The sequence below is a fragment of the Asterias amurensis genome, chromosome 1 (assembly GCF_032118995.1).
Source record: "Asterias amurensis chromosome 1, ASM3211899v1".
In the NCBI taxonomy this organism is placed as follows: domain Eukaryota; kingdom Metazoa; phylum Echinodermata; class Asteroidea; order Forcipulatida; family Asteriidae; genus Asterias; species Asterias amurensis.
Window position 1 is genome coordinate 26370432 of NC_092648.1, and position 25601 is coordinate 26396032.

General features: G+C 41.1%; 1 protein-coding gene across 1 annotated transcript; it reads left to right on the plus strand.

The window, feature by feature from the left end:
* Window positions 1-3654: 3654 nt before the first annotated feature.
* On the plus strand, window positions 3655-24137 carry LOC139941458 (uncharacterized). The gene is made up of 7 exons (XM_071938012.1): window positions 3655-3667; window positions 6541-6893; window positions 8832-8964; window positions 17081-17311; window positions 19416-20366; window positions 22005-22357; window positions 23991-24137. Exons 1-7 carry the CDS (start codon window positions 3655-3657, stop codon window positions 24135-24137), a joined length of 2181 nt encoding a protein of 726 aa, XP_071794113.1.
* Window positions 24138-25601: the final 1464 nt, after the last annotated feature.

Below are 25601 nucleotides of genomic sequence, written 5' to 3' on the forward strand. Positions count from 1 at the left end.
GTAATCACGCCATCGCCTGTGTATAGCGGACAATGCATGCAATGTGTGCTGGGCAGATCGTCTGCCATTCATCGTATTCATCCCAGAGCCACTGAATGGCCAGTTACTTTATCAACACAACTTTAGTAATTAATATTTGAAAAAAACTTTCTACTATCATTATCTTCTTACAATGTAAATCTGTGGACATTTTGAAAAAGTACCCGAATCCTTTATAGGCCGTGGACACTTGGTAATTACTCAAAATAATTGTTAGCATAAAACTTTACTTGGTAACGAATAATGGGGATTGATAGTATAAAACATTGTGAGAAACAGCTCCTCTGAAGTAACGTAGTTTTCGAGAAAGAAGAAATTTTCAACGAATTTGATTTCGAGACCTCATCGAATTACATTTTAAGGTCTCGAAACTAAGCATCTGAAAGCACACAGCTTCGCGTGCCAAGGGTGGTTTTTCTTTCATCATTATCTCGCAACTTCGACCACCAGTTGAGCTCAAATTGTCACAGGTTTGTTATTTTATTCATACTGTTGAGATACACCAAGTAAAAAGACTGGTCTTTGACAAGTACCAGTATTGTCCAGTGTCTTTAAAGGAACATGTTGCCTTGGATCGGACGAGTTGGTATGTAAAAAGCGTTTGAAACCGTTTTTCATTAAATGCATACAAATGGTTGGAAATATGTTTTAAAAGTAGAATACAATAATCCACACAAACTATCCTCGAAATTGCGTGGTTTTCCTTTTGCTGTGCGAACTAACACGGTCGGCAATTTATGGGAGTCAAAAATTTGACTCCCATAAATGGCCGACCGTGTTAGTCGACGAGGTATACGGAAAACCGTGCAATTTCGAGGCATGTTTGTGTGGATCATTGTATTCTACTTTTACATCATCTTTCTAACCATATGCATTTTATAACAAACGGTTACAGACGCTTTTCAAAGACCAACTCGACCGATCCAAGGCAACGTGTTCTTTTAAATTGTAAACAAACACGTTATAAACAGTAAATAGCATTCCCGTCAAATACAAATTCGCTCAAAAACCTGTTTAACTACCGCTCGGGGCCAAGCAGCTAATTAATCTCAGGAGAAAAAGAAACTAATAAACTCATGTTTATTTTTTAGCGTGAGATTTACAATTTCTCGCAATTCCAAGGCTGACTGAACAATACCTTCTGATCATAACAATGCAATGCCTAATGACCAATTAGTCCTTTGTGATTCTGGTGGTTGCCAAGTAGCAGGGTTCCTTTACAGCGCTCTCATCAGTTAGTGCTGATTGCGTTTGATATAAGTAATACATAGTTCTATATTATCTGAAAGCTACTGTGCAAACTCCATCTGGACTGGTGGAACAACAGCTAGCGAGGCCTGAACAAATTTCTTCTTAAAGGCACCTTTAAATTTAAAGTACATTGATGATGCGAGTTTTTTCAAGTGATCTCCTTCGATACGAAAACATGTTGATGATATTTTGTATCTTAAATCTGCTTTATAAAGTTTCAGCGTCTAATATGAGTGTTCTTCATCGAGCAGCCTCATATCAGCCGGTGGAACACTACGCATTACTAGGGCGGTCCTTCATGAACATCTCCGGCATCTCTGTCGTCAGGTGCTCAGCTCGATGCATCCGAAACCAACTATGTTTCTCGTTCAACTACGATCACATCAATCGAGTCTGTCAGATGAACAACGCCACAAGGGAGCAAGTCGGTGGCACTTTAGAACCGAGTACACATCTATCTCACTACAGCACACTTCAGTCATTTAGTAGCAAAACAACAGCTAGCGAGGCAAGTGTTAATTCTGAAAACAAATTCTTTATAGAGGCACATTTGTAAAATGTCAAATACCAGTCTTCTCGCTTGGTGTTTCCCAAGCATGAGCATAAAATAACATGTCTGTGAACATTTTGACTCATTAATAGTAATCAAAACTTCGATAGAATAATGAAAGACAAAATTACCATTGCACACATTTGTGTGCTTTCAGATGCATGATGAAAACTGGCTTAATAGGGCCCAAAAACGTTTAATATGTGAGTGAGAATTCTCTTTCTCAAAAACTACGTTACTTTAGAAAAAGCCGTTTTTACAAATTTTCTATGTTATAAAGTTATAGGAAAACCTTACAGATTCATTGTTTTCAAACTTTCACTGTCCAGAGCACTTTAAGGGGGGTAAAGTCTATTTTGTTTTGAGTGATTTCTGAAAGCGGGTGTACGAAGTGTGTTTTCCGGTAACGCGTCGCCTTAGTTTTGGTCCTCAGAGCAAACATGTGGGTATAGTAGCATCCGTCTTCCCTAAATTATGTCGATGGTGCTATAGGAAACAAAGAACTTATGTTTTGTTACCTGTCCCCTAAAGAGTTCCGTTAATAATTGGACACTTTCCCACTCTTTAAAGGGATCAACATCAGAACCACACGGCGCCAAAACCATGACGGCTTCAACCGCCCTAACCATGACGGCTTCAACTGCCCCAACCATGACGGCTTCAACTGCCCCAACCATTGCGGCCTCAACTGCCCCAACCATGACGGCTTCAACTGCCCCGACCATGACGGCTTCAACTGCCCCAACCATGACGGCTTCAACTGCCCCGACCATGACGGCTTCAACTGCCCCAACCATGACGGCTTCAACTGCCCCGACCATGACGGCTTCAACTGCCCCGACCATGACGGCTTCAACTGCCCCAACCATGACGGCTTCAACTGCCCCGACCATGACGGCTTCAACTGCCCCAACCATGACGGCTTCAGCTGCCCCAATCATGGCGGCTTCAACTGCCCCGACCATGACGGCTTCAACTGCCCCAACCATGACGGCTTCAACTGCCCCAACCATGACGGCTTCGACTGTGCAAGGAACGGGTGTCCGTACAACAACCGCAGAAATCACACCAGAGCCTCAAGAACCAACAACTTCAACTGCAGCTACTTCAACACGGCTTAACGAATCAACTGAAAAGTCAACCATTGGTGAGTAAAAGTAACGAATTGGTTGTAATAAAACAAAAAGGAAGTTGACATGTGCCAATATTGTAATCGCAACAGTTGCGTGTTGTGGCATGGCTGGGCACGTCTAGCTGACTGGACTCTAGCCTGAACATTTGACGTCACACTTCGAGGCTGGTAAAAACAGCAGAGAGTGGCCTCAAGCCTAGACTTGACTCAAGTCCCAATCCCGTGCCAATCTCAGAAAACTATTGTTTTGTGATGCTCTGCATTCCCATACCTGTTCCATCCTCGGGACCACAATAGCTACATTGAAGGCGGCGGGTATGCTTATAGGAACCTTCCGCACGAGAACGGGACTTGAATCAAGTCTCCCTCAAGCCTAGGTAAATCTCCGTCCATTATCAGCTTTCACCTAGATCCATGCAGATGGCCGTAAGTGCAGCTGCCAAACGTCACCTAGGACCAATCAAAACACAGCTATAAAAAGCTTCCATCAATGCACGTTTACCCAAAGAAATTATTGTACCTGTCGTTTTCCTTGCGGATAAGGACATGGGCAAGTCTAAACTGGACTCAAGCTCTGGATGGCACCGACACCCTTAACAACGCGAAACGCTACGTGGCAGCAGGCTTACCCTGGGTAAATTTCCACTGTTTTTGTAGTTCTGAGTTTGTGTAAACCGAGACAATGGTTTTTCCTGGTAAGTCTGCTGCCACAAAAGTCTCAAAAGTCACCCATTGTGTCCGTAAGCGAGACAAGATCTTAGTGTTCCTGGCATACAGTAGATTCTGCAGCATCACCTTCTATAACCTTACAATGTGCTATATTCCAGTTATCGCCCTATCGCAAATGTTGCGTGTCGTGGCCTAGCGGCTAAGAGCACCGGTGTGGCGGTTTCAACTTTCCGCCGTGTTCAGTTTTCCGAATGACCAAATACGGTAAAATTACGTCATGCGATGCCTGCGCACACCAAGCGAAAGTAGTCCACTTTTAGTGCCGTATTGAGTCATCCGTGTTACACTCTCCGGTAGCTGTCATGGCGGCGTCCACGAGTACAACGAGCGGCGAACGCGTGGATCGTACGAGAAAATTTGGTGTGAAGATCAAGCAAATTATCCTGTATTTATTTTAACCAGTGGCACAAGCAGTGTTGTACACATGAATACGTGTTAAGATGGGGGCAAGAGAATATGTGACTAACAGAAAAGAATCGTAATAGAAACAATTTGGGGTCACTGAGAGAACTACACTATAGTACTCGCCAGGGTACTCGCGGCGGTATTTTTGTCCGACTACGTCACCCGGAAAACTGAACACGCCGGAAAGCTAAAACCGTTCGAAAAACGTGCTGAAATGTCCGGCTACTTCACCCGGAAAACTGAACACGGTGGAAGATAGCCTTGATCAAGGCGCTACAGCCAGCCGCGATCTGCAAAATCCCAGTCCCCATCACTGAATTCCACCAGTGCATCCCCATACATAACACAGTGCATATAATACGTATACAGCGTATGTACACACATCGTACTGTACATGTACATGTACCATCTGTATACGGTACACTTACGGTACATGGGTACTTCCTAAGTAGCGCCTTGATGGTTTTGTATCTGCCAAAATTTAGGGCGGAGCTCATTATGCTAATGTTTACTAACAACCCGTTCTCATTGGTTGTTGGTTGACCTATAAACTCTCGATGCGATGTCAATCATAACGTTCTGCAAGCACTCGCACACATGTGCTCGTCGACGTAATTGTAAACAAACCGTGGTTGTAGTTGCAATGGCGGCGGGCGAGGGAGAAATCCCTACTAGTAAAACAAAACAGCAAGTCGCTGGAAATCAGTGGTGTATAATTTGCAACACAACTACAGACACTTTCAACAAAATATAACAACCGCGTTTAATGCATCAATCATGGGTTTAGAAATAAAAGGAAGAAAATTAGAACATGTGAAATGTGTTTGAGAAAGGTTAAAAAAGTATCCAGGTGTCATGGGTTTCCGGCAAGATGGCTACTTGGTAAGAATTCTTAGGTGCTGGGCATATGACAGTACAACACACCCCATCGCCTTGAAGCACAAACACAGACCAGATGAGATAAGAAACCCAGCTGTTTATTTTGTCTTAATGTAGACATATATTATTTATTACGTTTCTTGCGGTAAATCAAAGTTGAGGATCGAAAATATGTGTTGTCGAAAACATACCAGACGGTAGAAGATGTCGTGTGGCTGAACAACAACTACAAGTAAAGTTCACATTTATAAACAAACTCTTGCCATACTACTAGTACTACACTACAACGTTACACTTATAGTACAGCAGCTTTAAATTCAGGGACAAATCTACCAGCTACGTTGTAATTATGATGCTAGTCCTCGTGTTATAATGAAACGCAAGACAACGGAAGTTGTTCGAAGTTGTTCAACACCATTACCGACCGGGCGAGTCTTGTCCGGCTCACCCGTCCGGCAGCGCATTCAGACCCCTTACAATTATAGCTAATATACACACCACGCTCTCGACACTGCCATAAAAAGCACGTATTGCAGTACATGTCCATACAGCTAGCGTACAGCTATGCATGCATGGACGTGGCATGATTGCTCGCAGTAATACGTCATTCTCAATCGCGCCTGTGATTGGCCAATGTTTAGAATGACACGCCCACATCATGAATACCCTTTTATCGGAATTCCGATAAAGCTTTACAATCCCATCAAGGCTGTTGTTTGAGCCACGTGTGCGAGGTTGAAAGTAGAAAGACACGACCGTACTCACGACTACGCTATACTGTTCTCGCTGTACAATGTATGGTAATGTACATTTGTGTATGCACTGCATGCGTGTGCAGCGAACCGGGCCGGGGAACAGTACGTCAACAGCCTTGATCAAGGCTAGGAAAAGGAAGACTTTGCCTCGATGCGTAGATAAACACACGTGCAAAAGTACATGTAATCCTAAGACGTGAGTTTGTACGCTGCGAAAAAGGTTTTCTTTTCTGGCATTTTTCCGTCAATGCCGACCAGGTGTATTGCTGCTGGATGCAGCAAAACAACTAAAGATGGGGTCAGTTATAGGCGGTTGTGGGCTGCGAAAGTCAGATTAACTAGAGCAAAGTGGTCCGGTCCGACGTCTTTTTCAGCGCTATGCAGCGAACACTTCGAGCCGTCGTGCTTCGAATACGGGATACACCACCCATTTGACATGACGAGAAGAGCCATTCTTAAACACGACGCCGTCCCAACAATTTGTCCAGCTAGTGGGAAATCGAAGAAGGTATCTGAAAGACGTAATGTACGGGGGCCTGACTACAAATTATCTCTTCAATTATCGCGCCTTGAATTACGTCACGAACAGCGCCCTCTCGGGTCGGGGCCTACTCGTAAATTTGTAAATACAATCAAAACTAATATTTTTAAACCTTAGTTAACTTTTTATTCACATTGCTCTCGTAAAAACACATATTTTAGTGACAAAAGCTTTATTTAAAAAAATACCACTTCCAGGTGACTTTAATAATGCGTAGGATAATTTTTTTAAACGCAGTTACTTTCTTTCCTCTATGTAGATCCGTGTGTGAGTCGACTTGGTCTTGAAGATTCATCCATCCCCGATGAGAACATAACTGCCTCGAGCAACTTTGAAGCAGAAGGGGGTTACACTGGTGTTAGTACACCATCTGGTGCCCGCCTCAACAAAATCCCCCCTGATGGGCCACCCATAGGAGCATGGCAACCAGCCAGTCAAGACACTGAACCGTGGATACAAGTAGATTTAGGCAGCCCGACCTACGTCACTGGCGTACTTATGCAAGGACGTCAAGATCACACTGGGCAGTGGGTGACTAAGTACAAAGTGCAGTACCAGCCACCCTCGCAAACATCTCTTATTGAGGTGAAAGACCAACTTGATCAAACCCAGGTAATTTCTACTAGATTGTTCTATTTTATTATGGGCTTTGATGCATTGCATAGTGAGTTATCAATATTTGGTTTGTTGTAACATACTGTGTGTGTCTAACTTGCCAGGTAGTTTCAAAAGCAGGACAATTCTTTTCAGAACTGAGAAGTCGCCCGAAATCAGAAAATCTCTTCCGCTGTAGTAGGTAGACCCAATATTATTATTACAAATGGCTTATTTATTCTACGATATTTATATAAAAAAAGACACTGGCAGTAAAAAAAACAGAATTGCTGTCTTAAATTTACAATTTGTCAGTTAATACAATAAAAGATAGCCAAATGTAATCGACTAAAACACAGAAAACACTTTAATTGCACAAAATGACACAAGACCCCTATTACAAAGTAACAGGGCAAAAGACTCAGAATTGCACGAAAAATCATAAAATTCACAGAACAGTCCCTAACCAGTACTGAACAGCTAAAACAATTAAAAAATAAATTAACAAATAATTGAATGAAGATGTGATTAAGCCGACATTCACAGTGGTTGATTACCCAAGAAAAGAAAAACCAGCTATTGTTTGTTGATGAGGTTAACCAGGTACTGAATATAATAGTACTTGTCTTGTAGCGTTTAGGGCGGCATCTGGTAGAAGGACAGTTGTCTTAAGAACAAAACGTACCTGGCAAGTTGAAACACAAACTGCACCATCAAGATTAAATCGAGTGATATTCGCTGATGCTGTGTTTTCTTAGGTAAAAAATTAACCACACAAATTATTCATATATTCAGATTGCCTTGACCATTCAGTATCTTGGAAAAGATCTATATATAAAAAGTCTACAAAATGCTAAGCGTTAATGAATATTTTGAAGTCACATCGAAGATGGCAAACGCATTGCGATTAATGTAAACATTTTCTTTGTTATAGTTGGCCGAAATCTCTTCATAATTTGCCGAATGGTTGTCTGTCTGTGTTTTTATGTCTCTCTGTGTTTATCTTTAAAGTCCTCTCTGATTTCTTCCAATAATATGGGTCTTCAGCGACCGGCAATAAGGGCGATGTTGTTGGCTTTGGCGTCGTATGCAAAATGACAGGGCCGAAGTTCATGGCTCTGCTTATCGTTGGCAAGGAGTCGGCGCTTGCCGAAGCAGATAACTCTGCGCTACACGGGTTAGCGTAGACTGGTCCCTTTTCTTTATCCGCAAAGATACAGACAGGTAGTAGCTTTTCAGAACCAGTGATTCTATTGGATAAAATAATTTCATTTGATGAACCCGCAGTAATGTAACATAAGACATATCAGATTGATCTCCAAAAGAAGAAATTGCATTGTTCACACACAAGTTTTTAAAAGCACCACAAAAACAGGCAGATACAAAAATAGCACAAGATTCAAGGCACAAGGATTTTAATAATAAAAAAACAAACAAGCTTTCTATGTGTTTTGATTGGTCGCTGAGGGTGACGTTTGGCAGCTGGCAGCTGCACTTTCTCCGTGTAAAGTGAATGTAGGTAAAAGGTGAAGATGGATGGGGATTGACCTGTAGCTAGAGACCACTCTCTGGCGATATTCACGAGCCTCGAAGTGTGACGTCAGATGTTCAAGCAAGTGTAAGTGGGGCACTTTAGCTTTTGCGCGTGGCTCCACGTTACTATGCATTCGTCGCGTTCACAGTTAGCGCAGAAATTCAGCGATTGTCCTGTAAGCGAAAAATGGTGATCGAAAGCGCAGAGTTCAGCGGTAAGCAGAACCATGAAAACTGGTCTGAGGTAATGGTCCGTACTGGTCATTTGCTCTTTAATGTTTGTGGTTGTTATCTCGTTGATATAACAAACAGCATAGCATGTTTGAATTGAATCAGTTGAACTGTCAAGAACTGGGAAACTTCCTTATGTGTTGTTTTGCAGGTTGAAATTGTTTGACATTGTTTTTTCATTTTTCACGTTAGGTTTTTGACGGTAACATCAATAAGGTAGACATCGTGGAGAGTCGTTTCTACGAGCCAATTCTGGCCGTCAAGGTTCGCATCGTTCCTCTTCAGTGGTATATGAAAGTCGCTTTACGTTTTGAACTTTTAGGTTGTAGGCAATTTTGAAGAAAGTTGTGACAATTCTATATTATTATTACGTGACCAAATAAACAAAAGAAGCCGGGAAACCGGAAATATTGGTTCCCAATACGTGTGAATGTGTAAAATCAAAAGAGAAAAAAAATACAGTGTTGTGGGTGTATATTCATCTATAGGCGTGAAGTTTTAGTAACCTCGTTTTTCTGTTGTTATACCTTGATATGTGGCATGGTGTACCCCCACTGTGTTTTCATTCATTTTGTTGAATGTCAGAGTTTTTCTTAGGGTAGGCCGGGCCTGCTCGGTTTGGGCATGGTCTATTACCCCCCCCCCCCCCCCTCCCAATAAAAAAAGGGGGGAAAGACCCACAAAAACGAAAAAAGTCAAAACCAAATTAGAAGCGAAGCCTCGCCAACAGGTCAGCATACATAAAAGTTGGAAAAGTCTCTAGTGGCTTCGCCACTCGCTTGTGTGGTCTCCCGTTCCAGTCGCTTGGGACCGCGGCCTTACGAAGCTGTCCAAGCCACAAAGACCTTGACAAAATGCTATAACGTAGACTTGACTCAAGTCCCTTTCAGTCCCATCACTTAACGTCAGCAAACTCCCCGAACCTGTTCTGTGCCACTCGGAACCGATATGCTTATGGGACCTTTCGCACGAGCATGGGACTCGAATCAAGTTTAGGGTTGACGAAGAGGAAGAAGCGAGAATGATAAATAAGATTGTTTTGTTATTTGTCTCACACTGTGTCGAGAAAACAACCTTGGTTAGACAATAGAAACTTGTTTTGTAAGAAGGGGGGCTGGGGTCATTAACTGTATGTTAATAAAAGGCACTTGACACTATTGGTAGCAAACTTGGTAATGAGCAATGGAGAGCTGTTGATAGGAACACACTGTGAAAAATGGCTCCCTCTGAAGTAACGTTGTTTTTGAGAAAGAAGCAATTTTTCACTACAATATTTGAGTTGAATTTGAGACTTCAGATGAGGTCTCGAATTCAAGGCATCTGAAAGCACACAATTTGTGCGACGGGGTTAAGCATCCGTTGAGGTACACCAAATGAGAAGACTGGTCTCTGACAATTACCAAAGGTGTCATGAAGGTCGAAGAACCCGGTGAATAGACTGTGTTATCTTCATCAACTTTTGTCAAAGAAATAAATTCTTCTTTCGTTTTTGTTAAACTGTATACACATTTTCGAAACCAAGAATACCCACTGTTTGATATAATTATTTTAAATCGTATAGTTATTTTATGAGAAGGAGTGATAGTTTTTATAAAGCACGAGTAAAGGCAGTCGTTAATCTGATTTAACATTACCCCGTAGATAATTGTGCCTAAACACACCAAGTAACAGATGTTGCTGTGGGTATAGACCTGTATCATGTTGCAGCCATCTTTAATGTATCCTATTGATACCAATGTTACCAAACCGAGGCTGGAGTAACAGAATAGTCTGGTTCCTTTTGTGCAAAATGATTATTATCGTTCATGTATATTTTGGTTATTCGATACGAAGAACATGACCAAGATGGAGGCAGCATGATAAAGGTCTATAGTACACTACTGTGGTTGCTGCGTGTTTATAGCGCGTTGCGTTTGCACAAGTTTCCAATAAAAAACAAGACATATCATGTGACGCACTCTAAACCAATTATATAGGCAGTATTTTTGAAAGGAGTGCTAAATATTAAATGGTAATGATATTATACCTTTGTATGCTTATTTACTTACATGTTTGTTATTTTACTATCTATTTCCCCGTAATAGTGTTTCTTCAAGTAGCTCAGTGTTAGTAGCCTATGTTCAGACGGCTATCGCTAATTTTCCCTAGGAGAGTTGGGCGAGAGGTAATTATAGGCAGCTCTGCAAAAAAAATCAAAAGTCAAAAACTTTTTCTTTGTATAATTGAGTAGCTACATAATCCAGTGAAATGAATTCCGTACAAGCGTATGATGGGGATTGGATGAGGAGGAAGCCGAGAATAATTATTAAAGTCACCTGGAAGTAGTATTCTTTTCAAAATAAAGCTTTTGTCACTAATATATATGTTTTGATGAGTGGAATGTGAATAAACAGTTAACTAAGGTTTTAAAAAATCAGTTCTTATGTTATTTACAAATTTAAGAGTGAACCCGACCCGAGAGTGCGCTGTTCGTGACGTCAATCGAGGCAGACTTTGCCTGTAATGCGTAGAGTAAACACAATTGCAAAGTACATGTACGGACCAAGTCGTGAGTTTGTACGTTTCAAAAAAAAAGTTGTTTTGTTTTTTCCGGCAATGCCGACCAGGTGTATTGCTGCTGAATGCAGAAAAACACTTTTTGAAATGTACCAACTCACGACTTGGACGTACATGTACTTTGCAAGTGTGTTTACTATACGCATTGCAGGCAAAGTCTGCCTCGATTGACGTCACAAAAGGGGTAGGCGGAGTCAGCCCCCCAAACAACTTTATATATTTTTTAAACATATAAATCGTGACAAACAATTACTAAAAAAATTGTTTTATTGTTCGTAAGCATATACTCTTATGTTTGAAAGAAAGAAAGTTCTATTTCCAGGTGACTTTAAGTTTTGGGTGTTTTTTACGAGGAAACATCAAAGAGATTTTGCGATAAAATATTGCATTTTGAACTCATCATTTCTTGGGAAAATAACCTTGATGTAACAATGGAAACGTAATGAGGAATTTCTCATTGTATTTGGCGTTGAAGGTATTCATTGTCCCTAACAATTAGCTTTCATTTACGCCACCTCGTTAAACAACATTTTTAGAAGTGGCTAGTGTTTAAACACCCCCCCCCCCCCCTTCAAAAAGGGTCCTTGCTACTACAAGTGCGTTTAAAGAAACCACCAACTACAGAGAATAAAGTATTGTTTTCATATTAATGACCCCGTGTACCATTTTTAAGTATGAAAATGCAAATATTTTGATACCCGAAATTGTAAAAATCAATGTGCAAAACATTGATCACCACCGACTTGCATGGATGGTCAGCTGACGTGGGATAAAAACGATTAAAATGTCTAGTAATGTGAATGGGTAAGCGCACCAGCCAACATCCCCAGTCAACCCGAGATATAAACTTCTCAAAAGCAAAGAATTCGCAAGCGTCCATTCTTTGCTTACAGTAAGCAGAGCCAGTACAAATGGGCCCTTCTTGAAAGTGCCTAATTTCTACGCTCCATAAAAATGCAACACACTGACGTACAGATCGAGCTCAAGGACGTCGGTAAACGGATAATTTTTACAGAGTTTCTTACTTTTAACCAAAAAAGCATTGAATGTGAATAAAAGAGTAGTGACTCGTTCTTAAACTGCCGTTAAACCTTGCAGAACACACGATCGAGCCATGGAGGCACGGGTTTGTAGAGTGTCGCGGCCGAGTGGTTAAGAGCATCGAATTCAAGTTCTGGTGCTAATTCACCGGAGTGTGGGTTCGAATCCCGGTCGTGACACTTGTGTCCTTGAGCAAGATACTTTACTATAATTGCTTCTCTTCACCCAGGGGTATAAATGGGTACCTGCGAGGGTAGAGGTTGATATTGTGAATGAAAAGCTTTCGGAGCGCCACGGCAGCTCGGGGCTGTATACTCCCTAAATGGGAGCTGAGAAAGATTAAAGGGATGTTTATTGGCCCAATGACCAGGGGACTAATGTAAAGCGCATTGATACGGTTTATTGTGAAATGCGCTATATAAGAACTTATTATTATTATTTGTCATGCACCACATATGACTGTACATGGACCCATCGTGCACGGACCAATGCACGGCAAAGGGGCGGTCAACTGTGAAATAAAAGGGTTTTTTTTTTTTCAAAGTTCAGAGAATTATGGCTGTACATATCATGGAATCATACCCATTTCAGCAATAAGATATATAATATATGCCTACATGACATACATGAATACAGCCACACTATCTTGTGTACACTTCATGGTGTACACAAGCCACGCCAAGAGCTAGATTCCTACTGGTGAATAGTTCAGCATCTTGTGCGTGCCATCACCCAATGGGAGCAATGTATGCAAACATACCGCTGGGAGCAATGCATGCAACACCGCACCGGGAAACAAGTTTCGCTGCCTGCCCTCTATTGTTCATAATGGTCAGTTCGTAAAAACTTGTTGTACGTTGATTCTTAAATTATTTGTCCTTTACACAATTTGTCTTTGTTTGTCTTGATTTTAAAACATTCGTGTAATTATTTTTAAGGGACAAATTCTTTCTTTTTTCTTTTTTCTAAAGGATAAATTGTTTTCATGTTATTTTCAGTTTTGCCTAAAGACAATGGACACCTTTGGTAATTGTCAAAGTACAGTCTCCTCGCTTGGTGTATCTCAACATATGCATAAAATAACAAACCTGTGAAAATTTGAGCTCAATCGGTCATCGAAGTTGCGAGATAACTACGAAAGAAAAAACACCCTTGTCCCACGCAGTCGTGTGCTTGAGACGCTTCATTTCGAGACCTTAAATTCTAAATCTGAGGTCTCGAAATCAAATTCGTGGAAAATACTTCTTTTTCGAAAACTATACTTCAGAGGGAGCCGTTTCTCACAATGTTTTATACTACTAACAGCTCTCCATTACTCATTACCAAGTCACTTTAATTAGGCACTCTTTTGATTCCTTTCTTTGTATAAACTTTTCTGTTTCGTGTTGTTTTTCCTCTCCGGCGCCTCCGATTAGTTTTCTAGATAGGTGGCGCTATGGATGCCTATTATTTATGGGTGCGTTCGTTTAGCTTCCCTGTGTCGACCCTGGTGTGTGACGTTTTTTATTTCCAGGACGAACGTGTGCAGATAATTACCCACGTTCGTCCTGAAAAAAAAAAACGCCACACACCGGGGTAGACTGCGCCCTCTTTTGAATCATCCTCCTCAAGCCCACACTTACGAGACAGATGGTCCTTTGATCTCTTTTTGTTTTTCTTATTTATTCACAATTATTTTGCAACACGTACGGGAACCTGAAGTAGACACCTAGAGTCTTTGGCGTCCTCAATTGAAAACAATCGGCTTATGGCTATTGCAGTGGAGCAGGAATTGTGGCTATGTGGGCTAACTTTTAAGGGTTTGATTATATATCAGCTGCACACTTAGATAACAAGCTTTGTAGAATTATTCTTCGCATAACAGGGCAGTATCCACCTTGTATTCGTGAGGACAAACCAGGATGTTTTGGGGGGTTTTGGAATGAAAATATAAGACTGGGGGTAAACAAAGACAAGTTAAAAGACCAACAAAAGTGAAATAAAGACAGTTTGTTTGCCTCTAGAATGCAAAACGCAACAGTCGAATGTCAACTGCACAATTCCGACCAATCAAAAATCATTCAATTCAGTTCAATTCAGTGCATCTTTAAGACCTACTTCAACTCAAATGGCAAGTCGTGCTATTTTGCGGAATTTCCTTTAAAACGTTTTCAATCAATCAGGAAATTGAGTCATTTGAGTATTATTAGAAATTTAATTATGTACAAAACAATCATTTCGAACCATTATCTGGTGCTTTTTTGAAAGATTCGCGAAAGGTTTCCGTTAAATCAAATCTCTTATTACGTCATCTCTCGTGTTAAGTCATAATATGTGTGAGCTACATTTTGTAAAGTCGCTTCGTTTCAGCGTGGAGGTATAACAAAGCAAACTCCCACTCATGACGTCCAAATTGTAACTTTGACGCAAGCCGTCAACGGCAGAAGTGTTTCTAGTTTTTGAAAACTTTGAGGCCGGGGCCTGATTTTTTAATTCAGAATTGTACAAATATCAAAATTACATTGAAATGGTAAACACACACGTTATAAACAAGTTCAAATAGCGTTCCCGTCAGATACAAATTCGCTCAAAGTACCTGTTTAACAGCTCGGCCACGACGCTTCCAAAAGCAGAACAAAAAACTAAATAATCTCAGGCGCAAAGGAAACTAATAAATCGTTCATAATCCCAAGGCTGAATGAACAATACATTCTGAACATAACAATGAAATGCCTAATAATGATAATAATAATAATAATAATAAATCTTATAAAGCGCTGGTATTATTATGGCTTTGTCAGCCTACCGGGATACTAGTACACAACTTCAAATAAAACAGGCTTGTGAGACTTCTTATTAGAGAACACAATAGCTTTATTTAATAACTTAACTTACGAAACTAAGGTAAATTAAAGACGGAGACTCCAACCTACCAGACCAGGCTAACGGCTACTGGCGATCATAGGCCGCGCCCTGGTATAAGTACTATACCCCGTACTTAATTAGTATTCATAATATTACTACGCCATCATACGAAAAGTAGTCCCATAACATATGCCTCTCTCTTCTAGAATCGGCTCCGTCGATTCCAAATTTGCATAAACAAATTGTCTAAATACACTTTGAGTTAAATTTGGTTTTAACGGAATAGTCTGTATTAGGAGAGTATTCAATTTCTCCTAAAACTCTTGCAATTTCTCCTAAAACTCTTGGCAATTATAAATTTTGCAACTCAATCTAAAACTTCAAGGTTGTGGTGTTACACATGCCGGCCGGGCTTATGGAGAAGTTTTAAAGAATCACCAAAACTGATAACAGGGCCAAAATTTAAAATACAGACTGCAGTAGTTGAGGTTATTTTGAGCAATCCAAAAGGCCTTAAAATTTGATGTTAACACAAGGTAAATTTGAAATTCCTTACATCTTTTTGTTTACACAATGACATATGCCAAATGAATAATATGATATAATAAGCAGTCCATATTTCCGGTACCTCTCACAATAATCAAATTTATTTCACCAAGTCGTCTCTATATACAATTTAACAGCGCATTTTAAATGTTTGCAAAATTATTATCACAGTACACAAATAATCAACATAATTAAATAGCAACACATTATCTCGTTGCTTTGCCTGTTATTCGTACAGGATGTGTCTTCAAAAAGTCCATAGTCGAATGGTTCATGTGTTCAATTGGTTCCCAAGTGTTATATTTTGAAGGAAAGTTTTGCCACTTAATGAGGTAGTGAAGTTTGCCGTTGATGAATTTTCCTCGGATCACTTTTTCCACAGCATACTCTAAATCATTTTTGCCTGTTGTTGACGGAAGTCCTGGGATCTTGACTGGGTTTTCCGTTGAGTGTTTTGCAGTTAGTGGCTGATAAGAGTCTGTAGGAAGATCGTTGTCACTAAGCTCTGTTATTGGATCTCTTGCGTCAGGTTCAACGGGAAAAGTTTCATTTGAGGGTCGTAGAAATCTATCATAGGCGAATTTCATGCGATTAACATGAATCTGTGAAGATAATAACTTATTGTTCTCCAGATTTCTCACCATGAAATTTGTTGGCCCATTTCGCTTTACTAGGATGTAGGGTCCGCACCACCGTTGTTGAAGTTTCTTTGAGAGTCCAGGTTGTGTCTTTGGGAAGAATATGAATACACAGTGTCCTACTTCATACTGGACTTCAGTTGTTTTGTCATCATAGCGCTGTTTCATAGCAGTTTGGTTTCTCTCCAGATGAGTTTTTGAAACCTCTCGGAAAGTTTCAAGTTGGCTTACCAGATGACTAATGTATTCTCTCACGGTTTGGTTGTGTGACTCTGTGGTTTTTAGTAGATATAAAGATATTGATAACTGGGTTCGTTCATGCAAATCATGTTCCCGTAGAAAGACACCGAAACATAAGGTGATTGCACCTTAGGTGAATTAAAGACGGAGACTCCAACCTCCTAGACCAGGCTAACGGCTACTGGCGATCATAGGCCGCGCCCTGGTATAAGTACTATACCCCGTACTTAATTAGTATTCATAATATTACTACGCCATCATACGAAAAGTAGTCCCATAACAGTATCTAGAAAAAAACTAAGTTGCCAGGTAACAGCTTTTGTTTACAGTATTCTCATCAGTTAGTGCTAATTGCGTTTGATATAAGTAGCACATAGTTTTATATCTGTTAGCTACTGCGCAAACTCCATCTGGTGGAACAACAGCTAGCGAGGCAAGTGTTGATTCTAAAAAATTGACTTATTAAAGGCACATTTCTTTCAACTACAATGATGATGCGAGTCTTTTCGAGCGATCTCCTTCGATAAGAAAACATGTTGGTAATATATATTTGTATCTTAAATCTGCTTTATAAAGTTTCAGCGTCTAATATGAGTGGTCTTCATCGAGCAGCCTCATACCAGCCGGTGAGACACCACGCCTTACTAGGGTGGTCTTTCATGAACATCTCCGGCATCTCTGTCGTCAGGTGTTCAGCTCGATGCATCCGAAACCAACTATGTTTCTCGTTCAACTACGATCACATCAATCGAGTCTGTCAGATGAACAACGCCACAAGGGAGCAAGTCGGTGGCACTTTAGAACCGAGTACACATCTATCTCACTACAGCACACTTCAGACATTCAGTAGCAAAACAACAGCTAGCGAGGCAAGTGTTAATTCTGAAAAATTGTCATCTTTAAGGCACCTTTGTTAAAAATGTCAAAGACCAGTATTCTCACTTTGTGTTCGCCAACATGAGCATAAAATAACAAATATGTGAAAATTTGTACTCACAAATGGTCATCAAAGTTGCGATAGAATAATGAAAGAAAAAATACCCTTGCACAAATGTGTGTGTTTTCAGATGCCTGGAAATGTGCCGAGTAAGGCTTTTTAATATTTTTAAAAAGGTGAGAAATTACATCTTTCTCAAAAACTACGTTACTTCAGAGGGAGCCTTTTCTCACATGGTTTTATACTATCAGTAGCTCTCCATTGTTCAATACCAACTTAGTGGTTATGCTAACAATTATTTTGAGTAATTATCAACAGTGCCCAGAGCATTTGAAATGTTATGGATGACACACACATTCACCCTTTTCGAAACTGTAGCTTTGGTTTGGTCTCCAGCTCGAGGCTATATCGGGTGTTTTTAAAAACGTGTTCTTTCTGCACGAGACTTTCAAAACAGTGGACACTATTGGTAATTGTTAAAGACCAGTCTTCTCACTTGTTGTATCTCAACATTATGCATAAAATAACAAACCTGTGAAAACTTGAGCTCAATTGGTCGTTGAAGTTGCAAGATAAAAAATGAAAGAAAAAACACCCTTGTCACATGATGTTGTGTACTTTCAGATGCTTGATTTCGTGACCTCAAATTCTAAATCTGAGGTCTCGAAATTACTTCTCTCTCAAAAACTATGCACTTCAGAGGGAGCCGTTTCTCACAATGTTTTCAACCTCTCCCCATTACTCGTTACCAAGTAAGATTTTATGCTAATAATTATTTTGAGTAATTACCAATAGTGTCCACTGCCTTTAATAGCACGAAGAGCCGGGGGCCAAGCCGAGCCGTGATTTCGAAAAGGGTCTTTCTCATAAAAATCTGGAAATTTGGGGGTTCATGCTTTTAAAAAAGAGTCCGCATTATTTAAATAAAAAAAAAATAAAATAAAAAATCTTACAGATTCATTGTTTTCAAACTTTCTCTGTTTGAAAACCATTTAGCCACTGGACCGCCCAGCCGCCTAGCGATATCCCCTCCCCCCAAAAAAAAAATATATATATATATATATATCAAATAAAAAACCACAAGGGAAACTGACTGGGTACATTTTTAAATGATTTAGGATTGAACAAAGAAAAATTGACTAGAGCGGGATTTGAACCAACGACCTCCGGTTTAACGTGCCGGCGCTCTACCAACTGAGCTATCTAGCCCTATGTTGGTGGTCTCCCAATTTTGTCAATATCTTTGTTCGGGGGGTGCCTGTCAGAAGCCATTAAACCGCAAACTGCCGTGTAGCCAGGGATCACACCCGGGTAACGATACAACCTGGGAAGCGGCAGACAGGGGATCACCTTAAGGGGATGCGACTTTTTATATCAGATATCAAATAATAAACCACAAGGGAAACTGACTGGGTACATTTTTAAATGATTTAGGATTGAACAAAGAAAAATTGACTAGAGCGGGATTTGAACCAACAACCTCCGGTTTAACGTGCCGGCGCTCTACCAACTGAGCTATATAAATATATATATATATATATCCGCCATAAAAATTCTGTAGCCGTGTATCGAGAGGCATTTATAGTTCTCATGAGAACTTGTACTTTTATACAAATATTACCGAAAGGGTAAACACCTGTGCACGGCTTTCTTTTAAAATTTAAATTACGATTCCAGAGGACTAATTAAGGGGGTAAAGTCGATTTCGTTTAGAGTGATTTCGGAAAGGGAGTGTACGAAGTGTGTTTTTCGGTGACACGTCGTCTTAGTTATGAAATAAATTAACCGCTTGGTATAAACAGTTCGAGGCAAACAAGTGGTTAATAAGTATACTAGCATCCGTCTTCCCTAAATTGTTATGACGATGGTACGAAATAGGCATATTATACAAAATAGGAAACGCAGAACCTACATTTAGTAACCTGTCCCCTTAGGGGTTCCGTTTATAACTGGACATTTTTCCACTTTTTAAAGGGTTCAACATCAGAACCACAAGACGCCCAAACCATGACGGCTTCAACTGCCCCAACCATGACGGCTTCAACTGCCCCAACCATGACGGCTTCAACTGCCCCAACCATGACGGCTTCAACTGCCCCGACCATGACGGCTTCAACTGCCCCAACCATGACGGCTTCAACTGCCCCAACCATGACGGCTTCAACTGCCCCAACCATGACGGCTTCAACTGCCCAAACCATGACGGCTTCAACTGCCCCGACCATGACGGATTCAACTGCCCTAACCATGACGGCTTCAACTGCCCCAACCATGACGGCTTCAACTGCCCCAACCATGACGGTTTCAACTGCCCAAACCATGGCGGCTTCAACTGCCCCAACCATGACGGATTCAACTGCCCTAACCATGACGGCTTCAACTGCCCCAACAATGACGGCTTCAACTGCTCCGACCATGACGGCTTCAACTGCCCCAACCATGACGGCTTCAACTGCCCAAACCATGGCGGCTTCAACTGCCCCAACCATGACGGCTTCAACTGCCCAAACCATGACGGCTTCAACTGCTCCGACCATGGCGGCTTCAACTGCCATAACAATGACGGATTCAACTGCCCCAACCATGACGGCTTCAACTGCCCTAACCATGACGGCTTCAACTGCGCCAACCATGACGGCTTCAACTGCCCTGACCATGGCAGCTTCAACTGCCCCAACCATGACGGCTTCAACTGCCCCGACCATGGCAGCTTCAATCGCCCCAACAATGACGGCTTCAACTGCCCCAACCATGACGGCTTCAACTGCCCCGACCATGACGGCTTCAACTGCCCCAACCATGACGGCTTCAACTGCCCCAACCATGACGGCTTCAACTGCCCCAACCATGACGGCTTCAACTGCCCCAACCATGACGGCTTCAACTGCCCCAACCATGACGGCTTCAACTGTGCAAGGAACGGGTGTCCGTACAACAACCGCAGAAATCACACCAGAGCCTCAAGAACCAACAACTTCAACTGCACCTACTTCAACACGGCTTAACGAATCAACTGAAAAGCCAACCATTGGTGAGTAAAAGTAACTAATTGGTTGTAATAAAACAAAAAGGAAGTTGACATGTGCCAATATTGTAACCGCAACGATTGCGTGTTGTGGCGTGGCTGGGCAGGTCTAGCCTACTGGACTCTAGCCTGAACATCTGACGCCACACATCGAGGCTCGTAAAAACGCCAGAGAGTGCCCTCTAGCATAGGCCAATCCCCGTCCATCCTCACCTTTCACTAGATCCATATGCAGCCGACCGCAAGTGAAGCGCCAAACGTCACGTCGGACCAATCAAAACACAAATATAGAAAGCTTACGTCACTGCAAGTTTATCCAATAAAATTATTGTACCTGTCGTTATCCTTGCGGATAAAGACATGGGCAAATCTCTATAAACAACGCTAGGTGGCAGCAGGTTTACCGGGTAAATTTATATTGTTTTTGTAGTTCTGAGCTTGTGTAAACCGAGACAATGGTTTTTACCTGGTAAGTCTGCTGCCACAAACATCCAAAAAGTCACCCATTGTGTCCGTAAGCGAGACACTTGGCCATTTTACTTTGTACTTTCTGATGGGACGTACAGCCGAAGGTTCCGTGTGTTGTGTGCACGTAAAGGAACGAAGTGTAAGCTTAGTGTTTTCTTGCATGACAGTAGATTCTGCCGCATCACCTTTTGCGCTATATTTCAATGATCCGTATACTTAAAACACCTAAAGCACACTTGTTACTTGTCGTAAAACAGAATGGCAGGTTTGTCACACATGTCGCACTGTACATGTTGCGTGTCATAGCCTAGCGGCTAAGAGCACCGGATTCAAACTCTGGTGTTTCTGATCAGCAAAGTAATAATAAGTTAGAGTCCCAGTCTTGACACTTGTGTCCTAAAAGACACTGGTCACTATTGGTAACTGCCAAACACCAGTCTTCTCACTTGGTGTATCTCAACATGCATAAAACAACAAACCTGTGAAAATCTGGGCTCAATTGGTTGTCGAAGTTGCGAGATAATAATGAAAGAAAGAAAAAACCCTTGTCACACAAAGTTGTGTGCTTTCAGATGCTTGATTTCGAGACCTCAAAATCTAATTCTGAGGTCTCGAAATTAAATTCGTGGAAAATTACTTCTTCCTCGAAAACTATGTAACTTCAGAGGGAGCCGTTTCTCACAATGTTTTATACTATCAACAACTCCCCACAACTCGTTACCAAATAGGATTTTATGCTAAACGTTTAACCACAGTATAATCAATGTTAAATTTGCAGTACTTTTCCGAGTCCTGTGAAAACCATAGTGTTTCGTCCTTCAGATGGGACGTAAAACCGTTGGTCCCGTGTTTTGTGTAACGAACATAAAATAACCCAGTACACTTTATCGAAAAGAGGAGGGGCTCGCCCCGGTGTCCCTGGTTTGATTTTACACGGTGCTATGTAAAAAGAGATGGTTTGTATGCAGGAAAATACTGTATGTTAAAGCGCATTTTGTGACGGATATGCGCACTATATAAGAAGCCTCAATATCGTTTTAACGACGTTTCTTTCTTTCCTTTATATGTAGATCCGTGTGTGAGTCGACTTGGTCTTGAGGATTCATCCATCCCCGATGAGAACATAACTGCCTCGAGCAACTTTGAAGCAGAAGGGGGTTACACTGGTGTTAGTACACCATCTGGTGCCCGCCTCAACAAAATCCCCCCTGATGGGCCACCCATCGGAGCATGGCATCCAGCTAGTCAAGACACTGAACCGTGGATACAAGTAGATTTAGGCAGCCAGACCTACGTCACTGGCGTGCTTATGCAAGCACGTCACGACCACCAAGGGCAGTGGGTGACTAAGTACAAAGTGCAGTACCAACCACCCTCGCAAACATCTCTTATTGAGGTGAAAGACCAATTTGATCAAACCCAGGTAATTTCTACTAGATTTTTTCTTCGGGCAATCCATGGGCTTTGAGGCATTGCATGGGGGTGAGTTATCAATATATATTTGGTTTGCTGTAACACATTGTGTGTGTCTAACTTGCCAGGTAGTTAAAAAGCAGGTAAAACATTCTTTTCAGAACTGAGAGTTCTCCCGAAACCCAAAAATCTACTTCGCTGTGGTAGGTAGACTTTATCATTATAATTATAGAGGAACAAAACATACCTGGTAAGTATCTACAAATAAGACACAAACTTCAACATGGAGATTTTATTGAGTAACATTCGCTGATGTTGTGTTTTCTTTAAAGGCAGTGGACACTTTTGGTAATTACTCAAAATAATTATTAGCATAAAACCTTACTTGGTAACGAGTAATGGGGAGAGGTTGATAGTATAAAACGATGCGAGAAACGGCTCCCTCTGAAGTGACGTAGTTTTCGAGAAAGAAGTAATTTTCCACGAATTTGATTTCGAGACCTCAAGTTTATAATTTGAGGTCTCGAAATCAAGCATCTGAAAGCATACAACTTCATAATACAAGGGTCTTCACGACCAACTGAGCTTAAACTTTCACAGGTTTGTTATTTTATGCATTATGTTTAGATACACCAAGTGAGAAGACTGGTCTTTGACAATGTCCAATAGTGTCCAGTGTCTTTAAGTTAAGAAAATTAACCACACAAATTATTCATATATTCAGATTGCCTCGACCATTCAGCATCTAGGATGAGATCAATAATAAAAGCCTCCAAAATACCAAGCGTTTATGAATATGTTGAAGTCACATACAAGATGGCAAACGCATTATGAATAATGTATAAAAACAATTGTTATAGTAGGCCGAAATCTCTTGAAAATTTGCCGAATGGCTGTCTGTCTGTCGTGTTTTTCTGTGTTATTTAAAATCCTCTCTGAATTCTGCCAATAATATGGATGTTGGTGGCTTGGACGTCGTATGCAAAGGGACAGGGCCGAAGTTCATGGCTCTGCTTACCGTAAGCAAGGAGTCGGCATCTGCGGAAGCAGATAACTCTGCGCTACACGCGGGTTAGCGTTATGGTCCCTTGTCTTTATCCGCAAAGATGAAGACAGGTACTACAATCCCGGTCATACCTCGCTGGTACCCCCTGCCCCTTTCAATGTTGTTTCCGATTGCCGGTCTTCTGCGTTATAAGCGACCTTTCGATTTTCGGGACGGGAGCATACAGGACGGTAGGTAGCATAACACAGTAGTCTGTATGCTCACGCCCGAGCGCTCCCGTCCTGTTTGTTGGGGACCGCATGGTAATATAGAATTGACCCAAGTCCCAGTCCCGTGAGAGTCCTTTTATTAAGTCTCATCGCTTAAACATCAGACAACTTTTGCGAGGTTGGCATCCCCCAACCTAGCCCCCTGTGCCTGGCCATTCTCGGGACCACAATATTTAGCTACATTTTGAATAATAGCTACACATTTAGGATCTCTCACACGAGAACGGGGCTTGAATCAAGTCCGACTATTTAAAAAAAAAAATGTTTGAATCGAATCAGTAGAACTGTCAAGAACTGAGAAACGTCCTTCTGTGTTGTTTTGCAGGTTGAAATTGTTTGACGATATTATTGTTAATTTTTCACGTTAGGTTTTTGACGGTAACATCAATAAAGTAGACATCGTGGAGAGTCGTTTCTACGAGCCAATCCTGGCCGTCAAGGTTCGCATCGTTCCTCTTCAATCGCATAATGATGTCGCTTTACGTTTTGAACTTTTAGGCTGTAAGCAAATTTGAAGAAATCTGTGACCATTCAAATAAACGAAAGAAGACCGGAGATTTAACTTGACATTTTGTGAAAGACGAATCTATCCGAACATAAATACTTTGGTGAAAATGTGATAGTAACCGTAAATACGCTGTGATGTGACGAGGTCCATGCGTTTTGTACACCCGAGGCGGAAATGGCACCCGATGCGAAGCCGAGGGTGCCATTTTCCAAGGGGTTTTTACAAAACCCATGGACCCCAATTACAGCGTGCAACAATTGTTTTGTTATACGTTGGTAACATTAATATTCCTCTTTTCGAAATTCTTTTGTTATCTTCAAACATTATTACGAACACGTTGCCTTGGATCGGACGAGTTGGTCTATAAAAAGCGTTTGAAACCGTTTGTTATGAAATGCATATGGTTAGAAAGATGTTTTAAAAGTAGAATATAATGATCCACACAAGTAACACTCAAAATTGCACGGTTTTCATTTTACGTCGCGAACTTACACGGTCAGCCAGAGTAGTCAAATTTTTGAAAACACGTTGCCTTGGATCGGACGAGTTGGTCAATTAAAAGCGTTTGAAATGCATATGGTTAGAAAGATGTTTTAAAAGTAGAATATAATGATCCACACAAGTATCACTCGAAACTGCACGCGGTTTTCCTTTTACGTCGCGAACTATCACGGTCGGCCATTTATGGGAGTCAAAGTTTTGACTTCCGTAAATGGCCGACCGTGTTAGTCGACAGGGTAAAAAGAAAACCACGCAATTTCGAGGCATATTTGTGTAGATCAAATTATTCTACTTTTACAACATCTTTTAACCATATCGATTTTATAACAAAGGGTTACAAAGCGCTATACAAAGACCAACTCTTGGAAAGGAGTCGTAGTTTTAACATAGCACGGGCAAAAGCAGTCATTAATTTAGTTTAATATTAACCCGTAGATGTGCCTAAACACACCAATAAGCTGATGTTGCTATGGGTATAGACCTGTATCATGGTGCAGCCATCTTTAATTTCTCCCATTGATACCAATGTTACCAAACCGAGGCTGGAATTACAGAATAGTCTGGTTCCTTTTGTACAAAATGAGTATTATTGTTCATTTTGGTTATTCGATACGAAGAACATGGCCAAGATGGAGGCAGCGTAACAAAGGTCTAAAACAGTACACTACTGTGGTTGCTGTGTGTTTAACGCGTTGCGTTTGCACAAGTTTCTAGTAAAAACAAGATATACCATGTGACGCACTCTTAACCAAACGAAAGGCAATATCTTTGAATACGTGCTATATATTAGTTATTGTATTATACCTTTTGATGGTTATTTACTTACATAATTTTTATTTCACTATTCAATTCCCTCGTTATTGTAAGTAGCTCTGTGTTAGTAACCTATGTTCAGTTAGACTTGACTCAAGGTCCCAATTCCGTGCCATCGCTAGAAAACTGCTCTGCATTCCCCCAACCTGTTTCTCGG